General features: G+C 38.8%; 1 protein-coding gene across 1 annotated transcript in view; it reads left to right on the top strand.

Moving 5' to 3' along the window:
• Nucleotides 1-26,080, top strand: part of Myh15 (myosin, heavy chain 15) — a 141,345-nt gene that overhangs the window by 10,298 nt on the left and 104,967 nt on the right. The window contains exons 5-11 of the mRNA XM_039088869.2: nt 116-143; nt 7,598-7,691; nt 10,229-10,321; nt 12,609-12,672; nt 12,760-12,855; nt 21,036-21,139; nt 22,641-22,779. Of these exons, the coding sequence (XP_038944797.1) occupies nt 116-143; nt 7,598-7,691; nt 10,229-10,321; nt 12,609-12,672; nt 12,760-12,855; nt 21,036-21,139; nt 22,641-22,779 (618 nt within the window). The remainder of the gene's footprint in view (nt 1-115; nt 144-7,597; nt 7,692-10,228; nt 10,322-12,608; nt 12,673-12,759; nt 12,856-21,035; nt 21,140-22,640; nt 22,780-26,080) is intronic.

The following is a 26,080-nucleotide window of genomic DNA, read 5'->3' as shown; positions in this document are numbered from 1 at the left end:
AGTCATGCCAGTACATAAGCGTAAGACTATTCCAGCATCTTTCTTGTTCTCTTTCTTTCTTTCTTTCTTTCTTTCTTTCTTTCTTTCTTTCTTTCTTTCTTTCTCTCTTTTGTAGATGGAGAGAACCAGTCCATACTCTTCACGTAAGTGTTTCATTTTTCTTTTTGACCTATGTGAAGTTTAACTGGAAATGGATACATATATTTTACTGAGAGTAAAACTTAAGTTTTCCAAATTTGTCTTGTTTAATCTTTAGATACAAAATACATTTCAGGTAGGAAAAGATACTCTGCAAGTAGCCATACTATTTTGGAGAATTCTGTAAATATGATTTATAGAAATCTGCCCCCATCGTTTAAAGAGACGCCTTAAAAACCATAGTGTACCGGCTAGTTTAGTTCTTTCTCAGAGAAGAGCCATTCAGTCTTGCAAATGATCAACCTCAAAGGTCTCTATGCTCACTAATTGAGCAGAGAGGTTGAAGGTCCATAGAGTATGCCGTGAAACAGATCATTTGTTGCTTTGAGTAGCCATGGCACAGTACATATAGCAGTGCATAGTGCATCTTTGCAGGATAACAAACAAGGGTGAAGAAGACTTCACCCTTCAGAATACCTTATTAAACGTTCATTTTAGTGGAAAGAACACCAAGTGGGCATATTATTGTGAGCAGGTGACTGAGACTCAAGGGGTCATGACAGAATGTGTTATTGACTCTTTGCTGGTTTCTGTTATCTTTTTTTTTGTCTTACATTAATATGTTTTATTTGTATATTAATTAATTGTACAGTAGTTATACTGATAGAGCAAAAGTCAAAAAATCAGTACAATAAAGCTTGTGTGTAAAATTGATGGCACTCTTGGAAGAATGCATACAATTGCCTGAAATTATTTTTTGAGCCTCTTTTTTTTTTTTTTATTAACTTGAGTATTTCTTATATACATTTCGAGTGTTATTCCCTTTCCCGGTTTCCGGGCAAACATCCCCCTCCCCCCTCCCCTTCCTTATGGGTGTTCCCCTCCCAACCCTCCCCCCATTGCCGCCCTCCCCCCATAGACTAGTTCACTGGGGGTTCAGTCTTAGCAGGACCCAGGGCTTCCCCTTCCACTGGTGCTCTTACTAGGATATTCATTGCTACCTATGGGGTCAGAGTCCAGGGTCAGTCCATGTATAGTCTTTAGGTAGTGGCTTAGTCCCTGGAAGCTCTGGTTGCTTGGCATTGTTGTACTTTCGGGGTCTCGAGCCCCTTCAAGCTCTTCCAGTTCTTTCTCTGATTCCTTCAATAGGGGACCTATTCTCAGTTCAGTGGTTTGCTGCTGGCATTCGCCTCTATATTTGCTGTATTCTGGCTGTGTCTCTCAGGAGCGATCTACATCCGGCTCCTGTCGGTCTGCACTTCTTTGTTTCATCCATCTTGTCTAATTGGGTGGCTGTATATGTATGGGCCACATGTGGGGCAGGCTCTGAATGGGTGTTCCTTCAGTCTCTGTTTTAATCTTTGCCTCTCCCTTCCCTGCCAAGGGTATTCTTTTTCCTCATTTAAAGAAGGAGTGAAGCATTCACATTTTGATCATCCGTCTTGAGTTTCGTTTGTTCTAGGGATCTAGGGTAATTCAAGCATTTGGGCTAATAGCCACTTATCAATGAGTGCATACCATGTATGTCTTTCTGTGATTGGGTTAGTTCACTCAGGATGATATTTTCCAGTTCCAACCATTTGCCTACGAATTTCATAAACTCGTTGTTTTTGATAGCTGAGTAATATTCCATTGTGTAGATGTACCACATTTTCTGTATCCATTCCTCTGTTGAAGGGCATCTGGGTTCTTTCCATTTTCTGGCTATTATAAATAAGGCTGCGATGAACATAGTGGAGCACGTGTCTCTTTTATATGTTGAGGCATCTTTTGGGTATATGCCCAAGAGAGGTATAGCTGGATCCTCAGGCAGTTCAATGTCCAATTTTCTGAGGAACCTCCAGACTGATTTCCAGAATGGTTTTACCAGTCTGCAATCCCACCAACAATGGAGGAGTGTTCCTCTTTCTCCACATCCTCGCCAGCATCTGCTGTCACCTGAGTTTTTGATCTTAGCCAATCGCACTGGTGTGAGGTGAAATCTCAGGGTTGTTTTGATTTGCATTTCCCTTATGACTAAAGATGTTGAACATTTCTTTAGGTGTTTCTCAGCCATTCGGCATTCCTCAGCTGTGAATTCTTTGTTTAGCTCTGAACCCCATTTTTTAATAGGGTTATTTGTTTCCCTGCGGTCTAACTTCTTGAGTTCTTTGTATATTTTGGATATAAGGCCTCTATCTGTTGTAGGATTGGTAAAGATCTTTTCCCAATCTGTTGGTTGCCGTTTTGTCCTAACCACAGTGTCCTTTGCCTTACAGAAGCTTTGCAGTTTTATGAGATCCCATTTGTCGATTCTTGATCTTAGAGCATAAGCCATTGGTGTTTTGTTCAGGAAATTTTTTCCAGTGCCCATGTGTTCCAGATGCTTCCCTAGTTTTTCTTCTATTAGTTTGAGTGTGTCTGGTTTGATGTGGAGGTCCTTGATCCACTTGGACTTAAGCTTTGTACAGGGTGATAAGCATGGATCGATCTGCATTCTTCTACATGTTGCCCTCCAGTTGAACCAGCACCATTTGCTGAAAATGCTATCTTTTTTCCATTGGATGGTTTTGGCTCCTTTGTCAAAAATCAAGTGACCATAGGTGTGTGGGTTCATTTCTGGGTCTTCAATTCTATTCCATTGGTCTATCTGTCTGTCTCTGTACCAATACCATGCAGTTTTTATCACTATTGCTCTGTAATACTGCTTGAGTTCAGGGATAGTGATTCCCCCTGAAGTCCTTTTATTGTTGAGGATAGCTTTAGCTATCCTGGGTTTTTTGTTATTCCAGATGAATTTGCAAATTGTTCTGTCTAACTCTTTGAAGAATTGGATTGGTATTTTGATGGGGATTGCATTGAATGTGTAGATTGCTTTTGGTAAAATGGCCATTTTTACTATATTAATCCTGCCAATCCATGAGCATGGGGGATCTTTCCATCTTCTGAGGTCTTCTTCAATTTCTTTCCTCAGTGTCTTGAAGTTCTTATTGTACAGATCTTTTACTTGCTTGGTTAAAGTCACACCGAGGTACTTTATATTATTTGGGTCTATTATGAAGGGTGTCGTTTCCCTAATTTCTTTCTCAGCTTGTTTCTCTTTTGTATAGAGGAAGGCAACTGATTTATTTGAGTTAATTTTATACCCAGCCACTTTGCTGAAGTTGTTTATCAGCTTTAGTAGTTCTCTGGTGGAACTTTTGGGATCACTTAAATATACTATCATGTCATCTGCAAATAGTGATATTTTGACCTCTTCTTTTCCGATCTGTATCCCTTTGATCTCCTTTTGTTGTCTGATTGCTCTGGCTAGAACTTCAAGAACTATATTGAATAAGTAGGGAGAGAGTGGGCAGCCTTGTCTAGTCCCTGATTTTAGTGGGATTGCTTCAAGTTTCTCTCCATTTAGTTTAATGTTAGCAACTGGTTTGCTGTATATGGCTTTTACTATGTTTAGGTATGGGCCTTGAATTCCTATTCTTTCCAGGACTTTTATCATGAAGGAGTGTTGAATTTTGTCAAATGCTTTCTCAGCATCTAATGAAATGATCATGTGGTTCTGTTCTTTCAGTTTGTTTATATAATGGATCACGTTGATGGTTTTCCGTATATTAAACCATCCCTGCATGCCTGGGATGAAGCCTACTTGATCATGGTGGATGATTGTTTTGATGTGCTCTTGAATTCGGTTTGCCAGAATTTTATTGAGTATTTTTGCGTCGATATTCACAAGGGAAATTGGTCTGAAGTTCTCTTTCTTTGTGGTGTCTTTGTGTGGTTTAGGTATAAGAGTAATTGTGGCTTCGTAGAAGGAATTCGGTAGGGCTCCATCTGTTTCAATTTTGTGGAATAGTTTGGATAATATTGGTATGAGGTCTTCTATGAAGGTTTGATAGAATTCTGCACTAAACCCGTCTGGACCTGGGCTCTTTTTGGTTGGGAGACCTTTAATGACTGCTTCTATTTCCTTAGGAGTTATGGGGTTGTTTAACTGGTTTATCTGTTCCTGATTTAACTTCGATACCTGGTATCTGTCTAGGAAATTGTCCATTTCCTGAAGATTTTCAAATTTTGTTGAATATAGGTTTTTATAGTAAGATCTGATGATTTTTTGAATTTCCTCCGAATCTGTAGTTATGTCTCCCTTTTCATTTCTGATTTTGTTAATTTGGACACACTCTCTGTGTCCTCTCGTTAGTCTGGCTAAGGGTTTAATCTATCTTGTTGATTTTCCCAAAGAAGCAACTTTTGGTTCTGTTGATTCTTTCTATGGTCCTTTTTGTTTCTACTTGGTTGATTTCAGCTCTGAGTTTGATTATTTCCTGCCTTCTACTCCTCCTGGGTGTATTTGCTTCTTTTTGTTCTAGAGCTTTTAGGTGTGCTGTCAAGCTGCTGACATATGCTCTTTCCTGTTTCTTTCTGCAGGCACTCAGCGCTATGAGTTTTCCTCTTAGCACAGCTTTCATTGTGTCCCATAAGTTTGAGTATGTTGTATCTTCATTTTCATTAAATTCTAAAAAGTTTTTAATTTCTTTCTTTATTTCTTCCTTGACCAGGTTATCATTGAGTAGAGCATTGTTCAATTTCCACGTATATGTGGGCATTCTTCCCTTATTGTTATTGAAGACCAGTTTTAGGCCGTGGTGGTCCGATAGCACGCATGGGATTATTTCTATCTTTCTGTACCTGTTGAGGCCCGTTTTTTGACCAATTATATGGTCAATTTTGGAGAAAGTACCATGAGGAGCTGAGAAGAAGTTATATCCTTTTGCTTTAGGATAGAATGTTCTATAAATATCTGTTAAGTCCATTTGGCTCATGACTTCTCTTAGTCTGTCTACATCACTGTTTAATTTCTGTTTCCATGATCTGTCCATTGATGAGAGTGGGGTGTTGAAATCTCCCACTATTATTGTGTGAGGTGCAATGTGTGTTTTGAGCTTTAGTAAGGTTTCTTTTACGTATGTAGGTGCCCTTGTATTTGGGGCATAGATATTTAGGATTGAGAGTTCATCTTGGTTGATTTTTCCTTTGATGAATATGAAGTGTCCTTCCTTATCTTTTTTGATGACTTTTAGTTGGAAATTGATTTTATTTGATATTAGAATGGCTACTCCAGCTTGCTTCTTCTGACCATTTGCTTGGAAAGTTGTTTTCCAGCCTTTCACTCTGAGGTAGTGTCTGTCTTTGTCTCTGAGGTGTGTTTCCTGTAGGCAGCAGAATGCAGGGTCCTCGTTGCGTATCCAGTTTGTTAATCTATGTCTTTTTATTGGGGAGTTGAGGCCATTGATATTGAGAGATATTAAGGAATAGTGATTATTGCTTCCCGTTATATTCATATTTGGATGTGAGGTTATGTTTGTGTGCTTTCATTCTCTTTGTTTTGTTGCCAAGACGATTAGTTTCTTGCTTCTTCTAGGGTATAGCTTGCCTCCTTATGTTGGGCTTTACCATTTATTATCCTTTGTAGTGCTGGATTTGTAGAAAGATATTGTGTAAATTTGGTTTTGTCATGGAATATCTTGGTTTCTCCATCAATGTTAATTGAGAGTTTTGCTGGATACAGTAACCTGGGCTGGCATTTGTGTTCTCTTAGGGTCTGTATAACATCAGTCCAGGATCTTCTGGCCTTCATAGTTTCTGGCGAGAAGTCTGGTGTGATTCTGATAGGTCTCCCTTTATATGTTACTTGACCTTTTTCCCTTACTGCTTTTAATATTCTTTCTTTATTTTGTGCGTTTGGTGTTTTGACAATTATGTGACGGGAGGTGTTTCTTTTCTGGTCCAATCTATTTGGAGTTCTGTAGGCTTCTTGTATGTCTATGGGTATCTCTTTTTTTAGGTTAGGGAAGTTTTCTTCTATGATTTTGTTGAAGATATTTACTGGTCCTTTGAGCTGGGAGCCTTCACTCTCTTCTATACCTATTATCCTTAGGTTTGATCTTCTCATTGAGTCCTGGATTTCCTGTATGTTTTGGACCATTAGCTTTTTCCGCTTTACATTATCTTTGACAGTTGAGTCAATGATTTCTATGGAATCTTCTGCTCCTGAGATTCTCTCTTCCATCTCTTGTATTCTGTTGGTGAAGCTTGTATCTACAGCTCCTTGTCTCTTCTTTTGGTTTTCTATATCCAGGGTTGTTTCCATGTGTTCTTTCTTGATTGCTTCTATTTCCATTTTTAATTCCTTCAACTGTTTGATTGTGTTTTCCTGGAATTCTTTCAGGGATTTTTGCGATTCCTCTCTGTAGGCTTTTACTTGTTTATTAATGTTTTCCTGTGCTTCCCTAAGTGTGTTCATGTCTTTCTTGAAGTCCTCCAGCATCATGATCAAATATGATTTTGAAACTAGATCTTGCTTTTCTGGTGTGTTTGGATATTCCATGTTTGTTTTGGTGGGAGAATTGGGCTCCGATGATGGCATGTAGTCTTGGTTTCTGTTGCTTGGGTTCCTGCGCTTGCCTCTCGCCATCAGATTATCTCTAGTGTTACTTTGTTCTGCTATTTCTGACAGTGGCTAGACTGTCCTATAAGCCTGTGTGTCAGGAGTGCTGTAGACCTGTTTTCCTCTCTTTCAGTCAGTTATGGGGACAGAGTGTTCTGCTTTCGGGCGTGTAGTTTTTCCTCTCTACAGGTCTTCAGCTGTTCCTGTGGGCCTGTGTCTTGAGTTCACCAGGCAGCTTTCTTGCAGCAGAAAATTTGGTCTTACCTGTGGTCCCGAGGCTCAGGTTTGCTCGTGGGGTGCTGCCCACGGGCTCTCTGCAGCGGCAGCAACCAGGAAGACCTGTGCCGCCCCTTCCGGGAGCTTCAGTGCACCAGGGTTCCAGATGGTCTTTGGCTTTTTCCTCTGGCGTCCGAGATGTGTGTGCAGGGAGCAGTCTCTTCTGGTTTCCCAGGCTTGTCTGCCTCTCTGAAGGTTTAGCTCTCCCTCCCACGGGATTTGGGTGCAGAGAACTGTTTATCCGGTCTGTTTCCTTCAGGGTCCGGTGGTGTCTCTGGCAGGGGTCCTGCCGCTCCTGGGCCCTCCCCCACGGGAGCCCAGAGGCCTTATACAGTTTCCTCTTGGGCCAGGGATGTGGGCAGGGGTGAGCAGTGTTGGTGGTCTCTTCCGCTCTGCAGCCTTAGGAGTGCCCACCTGACCAGGCGGTTGGGTCTCTCTCTCACCGGGTCTCGGTTTCTGTTATCTTAAAGAGAATGATAGGTTTTTTTTTTTTAGAATCTTAGAGCTAAGTGGCTAGTTCAAATTTATGCTCTTTACCTCTTTACAAATAGCGATTACTGATTTCTGAATTTCATATACCTAAAGGCAGGCCCGATGTACCTAATTCTTGAAGGAAAAGGAGAATACTAAAGCACAGCTTCCTGGTGAAATGATTGGCATGTCGTTTTCTAAGAAAAAGGCTGTGTATGATCAGAATTAGATAGTGTTCATTATACTGATCATCAGAAGCAGTTAACTATCTTCAATTTCAAATCACAGAGGAGAATCTGGCTCTGGAAAGACAGTGAACACCAAAATGATCATTCAGTATTTTGCCACCATGGCAGCTACAAGTGAGCCCAAAAAAAAGCTGGTAAGTGTCCATAACACCATGAATGGTGAGGTAGCCTCATCTACTGAGTCATGGAAACTCTTCCCTCACCAGTATGGGGGATGTGGAGGAGGAAAGAACCACAGAACAATTAGCAAAGCTGTAGTAATTACTTTTCTCATTCTGTAGCAAAATATCTGATCCTGCAATTTCAGAGATGAAAGTTTTATTCTGCCATACTATTTGAGAATTCAGCATAATGCATAAGTGACAGAGGCAGAACCAGGAGCAGGAGACTGGGTAATCACATTGTATTAGTTTAGGGCACTCAGGAAGCAGGAGACCAACAGGAACCGGATCAGAGCCAAGGCTATAAGCCATTAAGGTTGGCCAATAGTGGCTCAGGTTGATCAGGAAAGCTCCACCTCCTGAAGAATTCACAGACACCCAAAACAGTACCACCAGCTTAGGATCAAGTTTTTAAACACCCAAGCTTAGAGGAACATTTCACATTTACACCACCACAAAAATATGAAAATCCAGAGGCAGGTTTTCATCTTTTCTTTACTGTCTGAGAGTATCAACAGAGCAAAGTAAACTATCGAAATCAAACTAAAAGCATGCATCACACACTTCTCCATCTGCGTCAAAGGACAATTATTGGCAGAGCCTCATTTGGTTTGCCCCTCTGGTCAATATCCCTTCAGGATCCAAACCTTTTTATACCAAGGGACCATAGCCTCCAATGTCCTCTTCTTATATTTCTCTTTAGCTACAATGCTATGTTAGATTCACACACACACACACACACACACATACACACACACATCTATCTATCTGTCTGTCTATCTATCTATCTATCTATCTATCTATCTATCCATCCATCCATCTATCTATGATGGCCTTCTTTGCCCAAACTCCTTTATCAGATCCCAAATGCCCAATGAAAACATCCTCAATGCTCAACTTTACTCATAACACATTGTCTTTAAACTTTACCTTCTCTATTAAATTTTTTTTAGCCATGGTCTTTAAATTTCATTTCTTGTTTTTGTAATAAAATACTGACTAAAGTAACTTAGGGAGGAAAGCATTTGGCTTATATTTCTAGGTTCTGATCATTTCGAGGAAGTCAAGGTGCCAGGCACTTGAAATAACTAATCACATGACTTCCGTACTCTAGTTACATGGCATCCATTGTCAAGTAAGCAGTGAGTTAATATATGCAGGCCAGTTCTCTGCTCACTCCTACATTTTCCTGCAGTGCAGGGCCCAGTCCACGAAGTGGTGCTACTCATATGCAGGGTGGATCTTCCCACCTCAATAAACCCACTCAAGAAATATCAATCTAAGCTAGATAATCACTTCCTGAGACTCCCTTTCCAGGTTATTCTTGGTAGTATCGGTAAACAGTTAGTCAGTCATCGCACTTGGTTATTTTTAACTTCAACTTTAGCTGTGAAGTGAGCTTTCATAATAATTTGGAAATAATTCAACCAAGTAAAGCAAAGTTAGGTAGTGTTGAGAGATTCTCAGAACCACGTGTTACTGGGCTGATGTGCCTCTCATCAGTCCATGTCTGTCACTGTGACTTTGTGTTTTCAATCCAATGATGTATATCACCTGCTGATCTTGCTGTCACAAATAAGAAATATGTCAAAATATAGACCCACTTTGTTCAAATTTTAAACTTCCAAAAATTTCTTTTCTTATCACATCATTTCTGAACTTGGTTGATGTCCATTAAATATCCTTAAAGTCTGATTTCCCCTATGTAAAACTTTATTTCAATGAGCATCTCAGTTTTGTTGTTGTTTGGTGTGGATTAGTTGTTTTTATCTTGACATTGAGTCTTATGATCTTACATGATGTAATATAAAACCTAATATGTACAGTGGGTCTATGGGCATCCTCGCTTGCATAGTCTTTTGTAATTCTTTGGAAGACAACAGATGCATATTATTCAAAGGGAAATAGTGTTTATGCATTGGATATTCTTGAACATCATATAGTATATAATTAATCCCATAAGACAGGTCTTTGAAGATGAATTTATAAAACACACAGTTCTGAATTGATAGAGAAGTAGCTTGTCTTTCAGGATTGCTTTCAGGGCCATTCTGTGTATAAAGCCCATATTACTGAATACACAAAATTCAAATTCAAGATCAGTATTATTACTAGTCCCTGCTTGTTTTGAACTTTTAGATTACCTAGGAATAGTGTAAGGATAATATAAATTAATCATGGCAAGAAGCTGAATTATTGTTCTAAGACAAATTTCTAGTTTTGTTTTCTGTGTTAATAAACATTTTTATTCACTTGTACTCAAACAAAGACATTACTAATTAATGCCCACCTGAATAATTTCTTTGTAGAAAATGTATGAAACTATGATCTTTTATCTTTCCATTTTTTCTAAATGTCAGGTCCCAAAGTAGTGTTTTATAATCTCATTTGGAAACTCTAGGCCATCAGTTATTATAGCAGAGATGGGACTAGATATGCACTTGTGGAGTTTGTTTCAGTGTAGAATCCTGGTGAATTTAACCAGCTCTGCTTCTTTCCACAACTTTTAGGGGAACTTAGAAGATCAAATTGTACAAATGAATCCTATCTTGGAAGCATTTGGAAATGCCAAAACGCTGAGAAATGATAACTCTTCTCGTTTTGTAAGTACCATGATAGTGCCCCAGAAACTATAACTTTTAGGCTATCAGAACTCACATCTGAGCACATCAGTAACAGAAATCTAGAAGAATGTTTTTGATTAAATTCTATCATATTGTTACATCACTCAAAATTGTCTTACCAGCTATCGCTGAGATTAAGCTGCCTTTGTCTATGTATCTTCTGTTTGGAAGAACACATTCAGGAGGAATGCAGTTATCTTAAATCATATTTCTTTACCTTGGTAGTAGGGAAGCTCATCTAGTCAATTATAATAGTGTTTTATATATCTTATAGACTTGAATATATACTGAAGTCAATTTTATAGCCACTTTCTAATTCTGTTAATTATTCTTTCTGCTCTTGTTTATGGACTCCTTCTTCCTGCATGTTTAACTTTAACAGGTTTTTTTTTTATTGAACAAGGTTTTCCAATGTGTTTTTGATAACTATAAATCCCCATGGTGGAGGAAAACATTTGGATGTAAAAACCAAGTCTCACAAAGTCATTTTGTTCCAAGAATGAGTGACAGGGATCATTGTATAAGTTAAGGAAACTGAAGGAAGCTTCATGTTTGACTATCCAAACATACCTAAAAAATAGATGAAAGCTAATTACCTCATTTCTGACCAAAGCCTAGTGATAAAACACTTATGATTATACTTACACCTTAAACAATTGCTACTTTAAAGATTCGCTTAAAATATTGGTGCATGTTTTATGAAATATGAAAGGCAGAAATATAGAATAGAGAAGAAAAGAGAAAGAATCAAAGAAAAGAGTAAAGGCAGGAGAGAGAGCTAAACACTAGGCACTTGCCCAGCATGTGTGAGATCCCAAGATGAATCCACAGGAGGCAGGGAGGGGGAAGGGAGAGGGAGAAGGGGAGAGGGAGCAGGAGAGGGAAAGAGGGAGAGGCAGAGGGAAGGGGAGAGGGAAAGAAGGAAGGAGAGAGGGAGAGGGAGAGGGAAAGAGGGAAAGAGGGAGAGGGAGAGAGAGAGGGAAAGAGGGAGAGGGAGAGATGGAGAGGGAAAGGGAAGGAAATTTAGGAATGAGTGAACAAGAAACAGGGAAATGAAGAATAAAGAAAACAAGGATAAAGTTGGAAGGTTTGACAGGAAAAAACAGAAAAAGAAAAGGTTTTGTAAAGTGGGAGGAAAAAGACAAAAGGACATTCAATAAAAATGAAGAAATCAAGATCGGTTTTGAATATTAATACTAAGTGCATCCATATTTGCTTTCCACAAGTACATGTGCATAAAGGCAGTGTACAACGGTCTGTGTAGCTGACATTGTTCTAGCTCAGTCCCCTGTTGTAGCCACTCTTTTCCCTGCTGGGATGATGTTTTGCTGTGGTGCCTTCCTGGCATGGGAGGACCTCAGTCAACCCTCACTTTTCACTCTCACCCTCTCATCCCATAAAACATGGCTGCTATTGTACCTGGCATTGTGTCATGATATTGGTAGCATTGTGCAGCCTTTATGCCTTGATAGATTCTTCTTTTAAACTTAATAAAGAAAGTAGAACCCCTAGTCTTTTTGTCTATCTCCTGGTATTGGTTTACAATCCCTTTTCTCTTACTTCCTAAACCACAGCAAAAGTGGCTATTATTTTGATTCAAAAATACTCCAAAATGTTCTTCTGAAATATTTCATAAGGGTCAGGAACACGTTTTTTTTCTTTCCCTTTTTTATTTTTTAAAATAAGGTGTTTTTAGTTTCTCCGGAGTTTCCTAGATCATGGCAGACAGCCAGTGAACACTGAATGAGTGAAAGAGCATGCTGAGAAGATGCTACTTCCCTCTATTTCAAATAAGAGTATGGAGGCTCCCATAGATTCTATAGGGCACATAAAACATACAGGCAGAAACTAGGAGATGTGGCACTAGCAACCGCTGCAGTCTTGCCAATCAATTGTAGTTCTCTCTGGACCAGAGGTTCTCCACCTTTCTAATGAAGTAACACTTTAATACAGCTGTGGCAACTCCAATCTATAAAATTATTTTTGTTGCTACTTCATAACTGTAATTTTGCCACTGTTATGAATCATAATGTAAATAACTGATATGCAAGTTCTAGGAAAAGGTCGTTCTACCCTCAGAGAGGTCACTACCCGTAGGTTGAGAACTGATTCTCTAGACATTATCTGATCTATCTCATTTCAAAAACATCTTGCATTTCATTTTTCAATCTTTAGCGTGTGTAGTCACTTTGATTATTATGCACATGAGGCCTTTGCAGCTGCTGAACAAGTTTGGATGGGACACTGTGTTCTGTTTTTTACTCAGGGAAAATTCATTCGGATGTATTTTGGTGTAAGAGGGACACTGTCATTTGCAGATATCCAGATTTGTAAGTAACCAATGTACTATCTGGTTGCTTTTCTTTTAAGTTTTACAATTATGCTGAAGTATAAGTCCTTATCCACTTTAAATCTAGATTTTCTCGAAAAATCTCGGGTGGTTTATCAGCAGCCTGGAGAGAGGAACTACCATATCTTTTACCAAATTCTGTCTGGGAAACAAGAACTTCAGGGTAAGTCCTAGGCTGGAGCCCACATTTATTCTCCTAAGACAAACAGACCTTAGTGGATGAAGAATACTTTCTTGTAAGTCTCTTAGGGTTTTTAGAGCAAGATTTATTCATGCTACAATGGGGAATTTGAAGACTTATATAACCAATGAAGGTAGAATAAATGGCAACATTGCTTTTTAACTTGAGAACAAAAGCAAGACAAGAATTGGCAGTGAATAAAATGGTTTGGCAAGGTTAAGTGTCTGTCAGGGGTATGGAGAGGGAAGGGGAGAGGGAGACAGGAATGGGGAGAGGGAAAGAGGGAGGAAAGAAGGGGAGAAGGAGGGAGTGAGGAAGAGAGAGAAGGAAAGGAGGAGGGAGAGGATATTAGATAATGTAGGGCCTTTACTGTTTCGAGCTATGTTGATGTCATAGGTAAGATAACAGAAGAGACAGTCACTGTTGTGTCCAATGGGAATTTTATAAAGAAAGGGTACATGGCTTTGAATGTGAAGACTATGTAGAGTCTAGAACCAAGGGTGTTTTCTAAAACCATATATACAAGGTCAGGAGAGGGCAGATTAAGAGCAGGAAAAGGAGAAAAGCTTATTGGATTAGGGATCTGCTTAGAAGAACACAGGGAAGTTATTGTGGTAATTCTGCACATCAGGAAGTGAGTGTATGCATGGTGTGTTTGATGCTCCAGAGGGTAGATGGGAAATAGCATGCTATTGATTTTGTTGATGTCAGCGTGTAGAATGCTGTAGCCCAGTATGGTGTTATAGAGGCATTAATATTCTAGAAGGGATTACAATAGCACTAGACTGAAAATGATAGGACAGTTACGCAAGGCATTGTTTATGGGAAGTGGAGAATGAATTCATGTCACATAGGTCCCGCCGATAAAAGACAGAATGTATGGCTGCTTGGCAGCAGACAGTGCTATTTAAGCACCAGGGCTAAAGGGAACATAAGATCCCTTGCCTTCTTTATCTTACATTCTGGACTGAGAAATGGGCCTCAATCAACATACAAAGAAATATATAATAGCAGATTATTGGTAGGTCTAAAAATAAAGAACAGTGGAAGGCAAGAGAGTGTGATTTGGTGGATATGTAGGCGATTGGCTAGGTTTTAGATGAAATAGTCAGGCAATTTTTCTCTGGGAAGACACTACTCTGCAGCTACAGACATGACAGGGTGATTGACCATCCAGAGCTTTCCAGGAACCACATTCCCAGATGAGGGAATGCTGAGTGTAAATGTCTTGAAGGCTGACTTTATACTGTTTATTACAATAGGAAATGGCCAAGGGGAAAGGCTCGTATAAGGGGAAGTTGCCAGGGCCCAGATCATGTGCCATTTATAATTCGTCGCACAGCATTTAATTACTACTTTAAGTGCCATGGGAAGTCATTGTAAGGGAAGGATGACAAGCTGTTGTTGCATTTGAGGAAACACTGCAAACAGTCATGCACCCATAGGTAGCCGGTTTTGGTCAGAAAATTGATGGTACTAATTTCTCCAGAGTCGATCAGAATGGTAAAAGCTTGGAAGTGGTTTGAATTCTTAGGCTTCACCTTCTATATGTTCCCAATCTGGGAAACGATGGATGAACTAGACAATTACATTCAGCATGTGTTTGTTGGTGATATGTAAGCAGCAGCTGTTTGCCACAGATAAACCTAAAACAAAAAGTGTGTGTGTGTGTGTGTGTTGTTGTTGTTGTGTAGTAGTTGTTGTTGTTGCTGCTGCTGCTACTGCTAAGAATCAAATATGGGACCTCATATATGCTAGGCAAGACGTCTACCACGTACGTTTATCCCTACCTGTAAGAGACAGGAAGTTCTATCCAGTGATAGGCATTTGACTCATCGTGTCTAATACAGGAAGCAGCTGAGGCCTCACAGGATATCCATGATTAATAACGTGCAGAGCCATCCTAGGGCATCCTGACAACTGCTATAAAAGAGAACATCTCAATAACTCTCCTAAGTTATGAGCATTTTCTTATATTACAAAAAATTAAGCAGGAAAAATCACAGCAGAGCCTGGATCACAAAGAGGCTGGAAGTGAGGTGGTATATTAGCCTCGGGCAAGCTTCATCTGACTTCTATACGTCATGGAGGTCCTTCTCCCTTCTTCCCAGTTATATTTCTAGCACAAGTGTCTCATCAAGTTCTAGAGGGTCTTGCAGTGGCAAGAGCTTGTATCATTTTGGGGACCCTCCAAGGCTTCCCTGATCAACTAACTACTCCTAAGGAGACATCCTACCCTGGCCCTGGGTTCCTCTTACTAACCTTTGACTTCAGGAAATTGTGGTCTCTAGTCAAGCAAGGAAACTTTCCTTGAAAATGATTTTAATAATTATAAACTATTTTTTAAATTTGGTTATGAATGGTGGGTTATGAGATAGAAGGTTTTTATGTATTTTATTCTCACAGATCTTGTTTAGGATACCCATTTTCCCATCTCTTCTTTCCCCAGTCCTCTCATACATTCCTGCTTGCTACTCCCCCTGAATCCCCCCTTTCTACTTTTATAGTACCTACACTCTATTATCCCTCTCCTTTAAACTACCCCCTCCCCATGTCCTCTTTCTATTTTCCTGACATTTTCTATACTCCCATTTGAACACATAAGTTAGCCACTAGGATCCATCTAGGAGGGAGAACAAGCAACATTTGTTTTTCTGTGGCTGTGTTACCTGACAGAATACTTTCCCCAGTTCTATCCATTTATTTGAAAGTTTAGTTTTTAATTGGAGCTAAACAAAATACCATTGTGTGCATGTATAGCATTAATGGAGCAACAATGAACAGAAGTAGCAAGTATTCGTGCCACAGGCTATTTGATCCTATGGTAAATGCCCAGCTGTGAAAGTTATGGAGCCGAGTGGTGTGGGCGTTCTATCTTTACCTTGATAACATTCTCTGTATTGACTTCCATAGTGGGTACCAGTTTGCACTCCTACCAGCAGTGAATGAGGGTTCCCTGTTCCTCACCAGCATATGCTGTCATTTCCTTGATTATAGAGTCAGCCTCTCTGACTACAGTAAGATCAATTCTTGAGGTTATAACTTTTGCTTCACGATGTCTGAGGATATTGAGCACACTTTAAAATGGTCCTATGACTAGAGACCAATTTCTTTGTTATGTTTTGTGATGGATCCCAACCAATTTCTAATTCTATTTATTTGGATCTTCTATTCCCATATTTTAGTTAATTCAGCTAGGAATTTGCCAATCTTGCATATCTACTTAAATAATCAATTTTTTGTTTCATTGATTTTTTTGGTATTGTTTTTATTTGTTTGTTTCAATTTCATTAATTGGTGCCCTGGTTTTGATTATTTCCTCATCTGCTATTTTTGAGTTTTATTGTTTGTTGCTTTACCAAACTGTTGAAGTACATCTTTATGTTATTTATTTGTGATTTTGTACTTTTTCATTTTTGTTTATTTATTTATCTTCCTCCCAAACACTGTCCCTTCCCATAGTGCCTACCCTTTTCCTCTGAGAAGGTGAGCCTTCTGGGTTTCCCCTGATCTTGGGGCATCAACTGTCTGCAGCGTTGGGCACATCCTTTCCCACTGAGGCCATACAAGGCAGCCCAATTAGGAGGACAGATTCCAGAGACAGGCAACATCTTTAGGGATCGCCCCACCACTCCAGTTGGTGAAGGACAAAATGAAAATTGAGCTGCACATCTGCCACATATATGTGTGGGCCTTTGTCCAGTCCATGTATGCTCTTTGGTTGGTGACTCGGTCTTTGCTAACTCTCAGTATTTCAGGTGAGTTGACTCTGTTGATCCTCCTGTGGAGTTCCTATCCATTTCAGGGCCTTCAATCCTTCCCCCAACTCTTCCGTAAGGGTCCCTGACCTCTGTCCAATGTTTGACTGTGGGTATTTGTATCTGTCTCAGTCAGCAGCTGGCTAGAGCTTCTCAGAGAAGAGTTAATGCTAGGCTCCTGTCTATAAGCATAACAGTATCATTTAGAGTTTCAGGAATTGGTTCTTGCCCATAGAAAAGGTCTTGAGTTGGGCTGGTTATTGGTTGGCCTTTCCTTCAGTCTCCGCTGCATCTTTGTCCTTGTATTTCTTTAAGACAGGACAAATTTTGGGTTGAAAGTTTTGTGAGTAGGTTGGTGTCCTTATCCCTCCACTGGGGTTACTGCCTTTACTGGAGGTGGCCTCTTCAGGTTCCATATTCCCAGTGTTAGGCCTCTCAGCTAAGGTTACCTTCATTAACCCCAGGGAGCCTCCCCCTTCCCAGGTCTCTGGGACTACCTATAGATGCCCTCTATTCCCCTTCCCTCAGGAGCTGCAGATTTCCATTCATTCTTCTGGCCCACTGACCCTCCCATCTGTCTATCCCCACACCTGTTCCTAACATGTCATTTCCTCCCACGCCCCCTTCTACACAACTCCCTCTCTCCCTCTGCCTCCTATGACTATTTTATTCCCCATTCTAAATGAGACTCAACCATGCTTGCTTGGGCTTTCCTTCTTGCTTAGCTTCTTTGGGTTTGTGGGGTTTATTATAGGTATCCCATACTTTATGACTAATATCAGTGAGTATATAGTATGCATGTCATTTTGGGTTTAGGTTACCTACTCAGGATGATATTTTCTAGTTCCATCCATTAACCTGTAAAATCTGTGATGTCCTTGTTTTAATAGTGAATAGCATTCCATTGTGTAAATGAACCATATTTTCTGTATCCATTCTTCAGTTAAGGGATATCTGGGTTGTTTTTAGTTTCTGACTATTAGGAATAGAGCTGCTATGAACATAGTGGAGCATGTGTTCATGCAGAATGGTAAAGCATCTTTTGGGTATATGTTCAGGAACATATATCTGGGTCTTCAGGTAGAACTATTTCCAGTTTTCTGAGAAACCACCAAATTGATTTCCAGAGTACCACTTTTCAACCCCACCAGCAATGGGGGAGTGTTCCCCTTGTTCCACATCCTCACCAGCATATGCTGTCCCTGGAATATTTTTTAATCTTAGTCATTCTGATTGGTGTAGGATGAAATCTCAAAGTCATTTTGATTTGCATTTCCCTGATGACAAAGGATGTTGAACATTTCATTAAGTGCTTCTGTGCCATTTGAGATTCCTTTGTTAAGAATTCTGTTTATCTCTGTACCCTATTTTTAAGTTGGGTAATTTGGTTTGTTGTAATATAACTTCTTGAGTTCTTTATATATTTAGTCATACTTAGTCATACTAAGTCATACTTTGCAAAAGTGCTGTCCTGAAATCATAGCCACTTCAGTGTGTTTATCGTTTTCTTCAATCTGAAATATTCTTCAACTGTTCTCTGTAGAGCTAATTCTTTGGTCAGAAACTTCTCTAGCCTTTTCATTCCCTAGAACCTTTTCATTTTCCTTTAATTATGATGAATAGTGTTACTTGTAGTCCTGGTATCCTTAGATGATAGGTATGTTCTTTCTAAACTTGAATTTGTTGCTCTAATCTCTTCTGGTTTTCAAAGATTCCATTGACAAATCAGTTGTTCTGATGGACATGCTTTTACAGGTGACTTGGTTCTTCTTTCTTTTAACGTTTTAATATGACATGAAGATTTTCTTTTGTGGTTCTGTCTATCTGATAGTCTATCTGTCTCTTGTTCCTGAGTTGGCATGTCTTTCCTTAGATTTGGGAAGTTTCTTCCGTTATTTCATTGAATATATATTCTGTGCCTTTGATGTGCAAATAGTTTTCTTCTATGCCTATAAATTCCTATGTTTGTGCTTTTTTCCTAGGGTGTTCTGGAGTTTCTGAATGTTCTACTTATGAGTTTTAAAAACCTTATCATTTCCCTTGATTGAATAATCCAATTTCTTCACATTGTTTTCAAGCTCTGATATTTTATCTTCTATATCATCTAGTTTGTTGATGGTGCTCCCATTGAGTTTTTTTTTAGAATTATGAATACTTTTATTTCCAGATTTAGTTTGGATTTTCTTCAGTATCTTTAATATTTCTATCTCTTGTATTTTCTTGAACTTCAATCAGGAGTTTATTCATGTCCTTAAATTTGTTAAGGTATTTGTTGATGTCATATTTGAATTCCTTAAAATTTTTGAAAATTCATTTAAATTTTGTGCCTTAAGTTTGGCAAAGTTATTCTCATTAATGACAACTATTACTACATTGGTAGTTTGAGGAAGAGACAAATCAACTTTTAAAAAATTACCATTGCTGTATTTTTGCAATGCAAACTGGGCATCTGGATTAGGTTATTATTAGGTATGTCTTTTAATGAGTGTTTTCATCCATCAGGGTGAAGTCCCCTGGTAGAGCAGCAGGCTTAGACTAGAGGTAGAGCCTGTGGTAGTGGGTCTCTTTCAGGGGATGTAAGCCACCGAAGAATGTCCTGAAGATGAACCATTTGGGGAGCTTGGGAGCATGGTATGTTTGAGAAGGCTGAGAGGAATAATTCTCCTCCTGAGTCTAGCCTGAAGTATTGCCTGGGAGCCTCAAGAGGGTCCCAGATAGGAGAAGGCAGAACTTAGGATGAAGCTGAGTTGTATGCATTTCTATGTTAGTTAAACTATATTAGTTTAGGGGAGAGCAGGCAGGGTTTTGGATAATCTAGTTATGAAGAAGGAGAGACCTTATCATATAGCAGTTTTAGAGCTTGGTCCTGAAAAGGCTGGAAGGTGTTGGGAAGCCTTGGACACATGAAAGTGAAGGTTCTACCTGGCACTGCAGATTATATAAATTCAATGTAAGGTAAGTACGCTTCATTTTATTTTTAAATCTTTATAAAATAGTTCAAAGCTAATCAGCTTCCTTGTTGGGCCACTCAACTTGCAACTAACTCTTTGTGCTTCTGAGTAGGTTCTTTTCCTTATTCCTTCTTAAGCCACCCTTCAGCCTTCCTAGCTTACCCTGAATCTATATGACCTGCAGTGACAGGTAGAATGAGCACTGGAGAGATGACCCAGCTATAAAATCTAGGCTTATAAGGAAAGTAGCTTTAAAGGAGAATCATGGACCTAAAGTTAGCTGCATGTTTGAAATGCACAATTGATATTGATATACATGTACATATATTATGTATAATATATATATATATGTGTGTGTGTGTGTTTGTGTGTGTGTGTGTGTGTGTGTGTGTGTGTAAGAGACCATTACCACAAGCCCCAGGGTGTTCTTTAATTGCCCTTTCCTTCCCTTTTTATTGTTGGAACCCTTCTACTTCATCCATGTATAAACATGATAATTAGGTTGCATTTTCTATAATTTTATAATACACACATGATATACTACATTCTCCTTTGGTCTGGCCGAATATTTTGATCCTTTAACGTTTGGATTTATTTCTTTGTTTGATGAATAATAACCTATTCTATGAATAAACGATAGTTTTATTAACACATTCAACATTCAGCATGCTTGCAAATAGATCTGTTCATGAGCATTCCTGTAAGCCACTTTTGTTGTCCCTAAGATTTGTTTTCCCCAAAGCAAATCTTCACTTCAAGGGTAATAAACAGAAAGAAATGACCAGACTAAAAACAAACAAACAAACAAACAAACAAACAAACAAACAACCACAGGACCTGAGGTCAAGTGTTAGGCAGTATTCTGTCAAGTCAGTTGATCCATTGACAGATGTCTTAGCTTTGTCCTGTATTATATTTTTCAATGAAATGAATCATGTTGGGAGTTATAACCCACCAGTGGTACGATGGTCACAACATGTCTGATGTATGGCTCCCTTGAATGAAATGTTCTGTAAGTGAGCACATGACATAACAGGACTATATAGCTAATGCTTCCTGTTTGCTGATCCCAGACCTGGTTGTTCCCTAGCTGTGAACCTCAGGTCTGTTATAATTTTAGAGAATGTTTTTATCTCCTGACCCTCTGTCACGAATCTAGGCCAAGTCCCTATAATCATACTTTATCTACTTTTCCCTGCCAACCACCACCATTTTGTGCTGCAGCAATTGAATTTTCTTTGGGCTTTGGCCAACTTGATGATCTCTTGGGAGGCCTTGATACATGACTGAGGACAAAATACTGATGACAAAGGAGTGTGTCTAGAATATGGAATTGATTTTGGCATCTTTATAAGTATCTTATAAACTGTAAGAGTAACCTGAGTTTTAGTCAATTGCTTCCTGAGGCCTTGTATATTTCTCTAAGCTGTTTAACCAATTTTTTCCATTATAGACATGCTTTTGGTATCCACAAACCCCTCTGACTTTCATATTTGCTCCTGTGGAGTGGTTGCTGTGGAGAACTTGGATGATGCTAAAGGATTTCTGGCCACAGAAGTAAGACATGGTAGTTGTAGAAGTGAAGTCTGGTAAAGGCAGTGAGAAATGAAGCTAACATCATAACACGTCATCTTCAGGTCTGGGGATCTGGCCTTACGCCACCTGAAGGTGGAGGCTGCTTCTCTCCAAAGTTTACTAACTGGAGAATCACATATTTTCAGAAGAGTAGCATTAAAGCTAAAGAAATGTTGACAAATTTCAACTTTATAGTAAACTGTTAACTTACTCTAAAGTCTAAATTTTGCTTTCTATCTATATAGAGTTGCCTTGGTATTGTTATTTATTTATAAGTACACTATAAGACCATGTGGTCTATAGAGTTTGACTTTTCAATTTCATTTTATAAGCATTTTAGATAAAACCTCAATATGTTTTGGTCAGGCATTTGTTCTGTTGTTTATTGAATCATTCCTCCAAACGAGATTTATCCTGTCAATGTCTTAGAGAGTCTTTTATGTATTATATTCATTCAGTCTTACATTTCTATAAATAAAGTTATTGAAAAAGAATATTGAATGTAGACTCTTCCATGCTTTCTTTATACAAATTCTAATTAGTTACTATAATAACTACATTCTTCTGGGGCTACATGCTGTGTCTTCTTAGAGTACAGTGATGTGGTGATATTGTTATGGAGTTAGGAAACACCTAGAGACCATCTTAACTCTATCCAGTTGTAATTAGCTGAATATTATTTCTTCTGAATCTGCCTTAGGTCCTGTTGTTGCATTTGAGATTGAGGTCCAGCTTAAAGGGGAGGGCTCTTAAAGGCTAAGGTCACAATTACCTCATTTCTGCAAAATTTATGGCTACGTGAGGGACAGTCTCACTCCCCCAGCACACAAAGATAAGCAAATTTACATGAACTAGAGCAGTGGCTAATTACTCCACAGCAGTCAAATAATTCTGGGGAGAGGGTGAGGAGTCAGGGTTGCCAAGTATATCATTTTAGGAAATTAGGTCAGAAACAAAAGGCTACTGAAACAGCTGCTTAGCACAAAATGGAGTTGCCATTAGTCATCACAAGATGATATGCCTTTCTTGACACCTTTCACTGTTATAAGATGAGCAGGCTCTGGAATAAAAGCTGTTGAACATGTGGGACAAGCCCCCCAAAAGATTCAGTGATAGCTTTTATAACCATGAAAGACAGAATAATGAACCTCTCGTGGCCACTTAGTGACCCGTTGCTGGAAAGGAGAAGAGAGGAGCGGGGTGTTGAAGGGAACTACTGAAGCTACTGGACACTGGACAAGCCAAGTCCTAAGCCTTCCTAATTCCCCTTTAAAGGACTAAGCAGAGTGCTAGTGGCCAAGTGCCAAAGGGACCAATTTCCATTGCTTTGAGCCCAGCTGTCTCTGGGCCTGTGGTGTTCTGCCTCTCATTCCTGCAGCCCACAGTCTAGTGCAGGGTTGTGTGACACATGGCAGGGTGAGGTGCCTACTGGAGCCATCAGACAAAGGAAGGCACAACCAGCCATCTGTTTCTCTTCTCACAGAAAGCCATAGATGTCTTGGGATTTCTTCCTGATGAGAAGTTCGGGTGCTATAAGCTCGTTGGAGCCATCATGCACTTTGGAAACCTGAAATTTAGACAGAATCCCAGAGAAGAGCAGCTGGAGGCTGATGGCACAGAAAGTAAGACTTTACAAACACATAGCTCATAGTTCTATTCAAGTATCAGTTCCTAAGCTCACCTTATTTTATTTGCATTTCACTTGATCTTTTTTTAACTTGTTTGTTTGTTTTAGAGAAAACTGAAAATAATCAATACTATTTTCTTTAATTACTGTTACTTATTTGATTTTTTTCATGTAGTGCTGCTGAGAATTGAATTTAGGGCTTCATCCCTCTTAGGCAAGCCCTCTATACCAAGCCCTCTGTTATTGTTGCTAAAAAGTGTTGTTTCAGTCATTGTTCTATAGTGTCTTCCTCTCACAGCATAAGAAGCATTTCTCCATTAATTACTGGTAATGCCAGTAGATTTTTTTTGAGCACTTGTGGAATATACTTTTAGCTCATGGACAATTAGTAAAAATGATGGAGCAAATTGTCAAAAAAAATTTTTGACTGGTATAAGGGGTGATGGTGTGCTGGTCTGAGAAAAAAACCCTTGTAATTTCAAAGGCAAACTGACTCCATCCTGTCAAAACTAGAATGCTTCAAGTACTCTCCCTACCCCCATTAAAAAATGTCAGAATTCTAGCATGAATGGGAAAGGGCTCTTAAGCACTCTGCCCTTAGTGAGGGCCATCGGCAGTTGACAGCTGATAAGGGAGACTTTTCTTCGGGAATGTGGGACCAAGTCAGTAATAATAGTAATAATAAGAGTAATAGGGGGTTGGGGATTTAGCTCAGTGGTAGAGCGCTTGCCTAGCAAGTGCAAGCACCTGGGTTCGGTCCTCAGCTCCGAATAATAATAATAATAATAATAATAATAATAAATTTAAAAGAGGTTTTGATTCTCAATGGACTTGGAGGGAGATGGATAAGATTAAAATATATGCATGTATAAAAATTCCAAACAGTAAGTAAAAATACTATGAAAAACTATGTACTTAATCTATTAGAAAGCATGAGAAACATATTACATTAGTCATCTCTCTAGATTGATATAAAAGCAAAACATCACAATTATTTAAAAATAAATCACAGCGGTGGAATGATTATATTGAATTTTTAAATTCCATGTAAAAGAGATGCTATATCCATTTAATACTTTCATAGAATAGTAGGTTTAGTTTTAAATATTAATTATCATAATATTTACATAACAAAATTGAGCACACCAATGATATCTGTGCATCTCTCCGAAAAGAAGTATATTTACATTATTTTCTGTGTCATTGAAAATTAAATTATGTTAAGCTTCTTTTTTGCTTTATTTTCAGCCACTGAAAACCATAGTTGTAATTTCTATCTCTATGAGTTTGACTAGTTTAGGTACTTTATGTAAGGGGAACCACACAATACTTATATATTTGTATTTGATTTATTTCACTAAGTACCCTATCTTCAAGTTAGATATGTATTGTAGTATGTATCAGGATTTCATTTCTTAAACATTAATTAATATTCTGTTGTACATATTTATATTGTTTTCTTTTTCCATTCATCTGTTTATATAGATCCGGATTGCTTCCACTACTTGTTCTAAAGGAATGTTAGTATAAGAGTATTAGTTTCATTCAATACATTTAATCCTTTTGTGTAAATCTATCTGTAAGTTGGATCTCCGTTTTAGATGCTAACTCTGTGCTGTGCTTTTGAGGAGCAGACCCATTGTTTCTTCAGTTGTCTCATCTTATAGTACCACACACAATACACAAAAGCTCCTATTCATCTCTATACCAACACTTGTCTTGCTTTTGTTTTTATAATAACTACTACTCTGATAAAAATATAGTAATGTCTCATTACTATTTTGGTTTGAATTTTACTCCTGATTTGAGCATCATTGTGGTGTGTGTGTGTGTGTGTGTGTGTGTGTGTGTGTGTGTGTGTGTGTTTGAAATTAATCTTTGTTAAGGTTGTTAAGGTCCTTTTCTCAGTTTGTATGACTGTGTTGTGTAGCTTGATGTCAATATGCAGGTGAGGGCTAGCACCAGTTAGTTCAAGGCCAGTATTAGTAATAAAAATAAGGCAGGGACAGAGTTTTTGTAAGGCAGGAGAGACGGAGAAGGAAGGAGAATCAAGATGGAGATGGAGAAAGATGACCCAGATCCAGATGGTCTTGAATTGACAAGGTAGTTGGGATAGATTTCTGTAGGCAAATTTATCTTATTTAGGTGGGCAGATTATATCCTTAGCAATTGGTTGTAAGTTTATTGTGTTGATGTATTGTGGATTGAGATTTTAACATATAAATCTGATTGTTGGGTTACAGTTTGTTGAGTCATGATTTTACTGGGACCAGAGAGTTCCTGACTGGCTAGGGATGGACAGGGTGACTAGCAGTGGGAGCCGAGAGACCGCTTGGACTAGAAGATAGCTAGGCTAATGTAGCGTGGTGCCACACTGGAACCAGCTGCCTTGAGATAAATTAATGTTAGTTTTATATGGCGCTACAGTGCAGGAAGTAATGATAGGGAGTGACCTCCAAGAGTGTGGAGTGGTGACATGTGGGAACTGGTCGTGTCTATTTTTTATTTTGACAGCAACAGTGTTGCATATCCTTTTACTGTTTAACCCAGCACCAGGAATATTTTTGTTCTTGAGAATACATGTGTGAACATGATATTATCCTGGCTCTGAGAGATACAGGTCAAACAAATATGTATCAAGTGAGAATTCCCTGAAAATAAAACAGAATGAAAGAATGATGTCTATGAAGATATGGATGGGTTTGGTGTAGATACACTGGTCATGTGCTTTAGAAGTCACAGGCTTGAACATAGATGTTGATAAAATGGGAAAATGATATGAAGATTCTGTAATCTTCTTATATTGTCTCAGATAGGCTTTTATGTCAACTTATTTTGCTCTGTTGTTTTGTTCATACTTTGAGACAAAGGGGTTGTTACTGTTGCTCCATTATTAATTTCTGAGACTGTGCTCTCACCATGTAACTGGTTAAATTTCATGGCTGAAGTGTCCTCTTGGAAGTGAGCCTTCCAAGTAACTGGGACTATAGCTGTGTACCACTAAGGCTAGTAAGAGAAAGACTACTTTTGCCTCTTTTGCTTTGTTTTGTTTTAAACATCTTTATTTATTAGCATATATTAATTGTACAAGATTCTAGGTTTTATTATGACATATTCATACTTTTGAAGAGATGTTCTTATTTCAGAAGTCAGACATATTTACTAATAACTCAGAAATAATGATGTGTCAAATAACTAATCTTATCCACTCTTTCTGATGACATATTTTCTAGTTCTTGCCAAGTGTCTTAATCTTCCCCACCCATACCTGCTTTAGGACTAAAAAAAAATACTTT

The sequence above is a fragment of the Rattus norvegicus genome, chromosome 11 (assembly GCF_036323735.1).
Source record: "Rattus norvegicus strain BN/NHsdMcwi chromosome 11, GRCr8, whole genome shotgun sequence".
NCBI lineage: Eukaryota > Metazoa > Chordata > Mammalia > Rodentia > Muridae > Rattus > Rattus norvegicus.
Note: the sequence above shows the minus strand (reverse complement) of the source record. Positions and strands in the feature narration are given on the sequence as shown.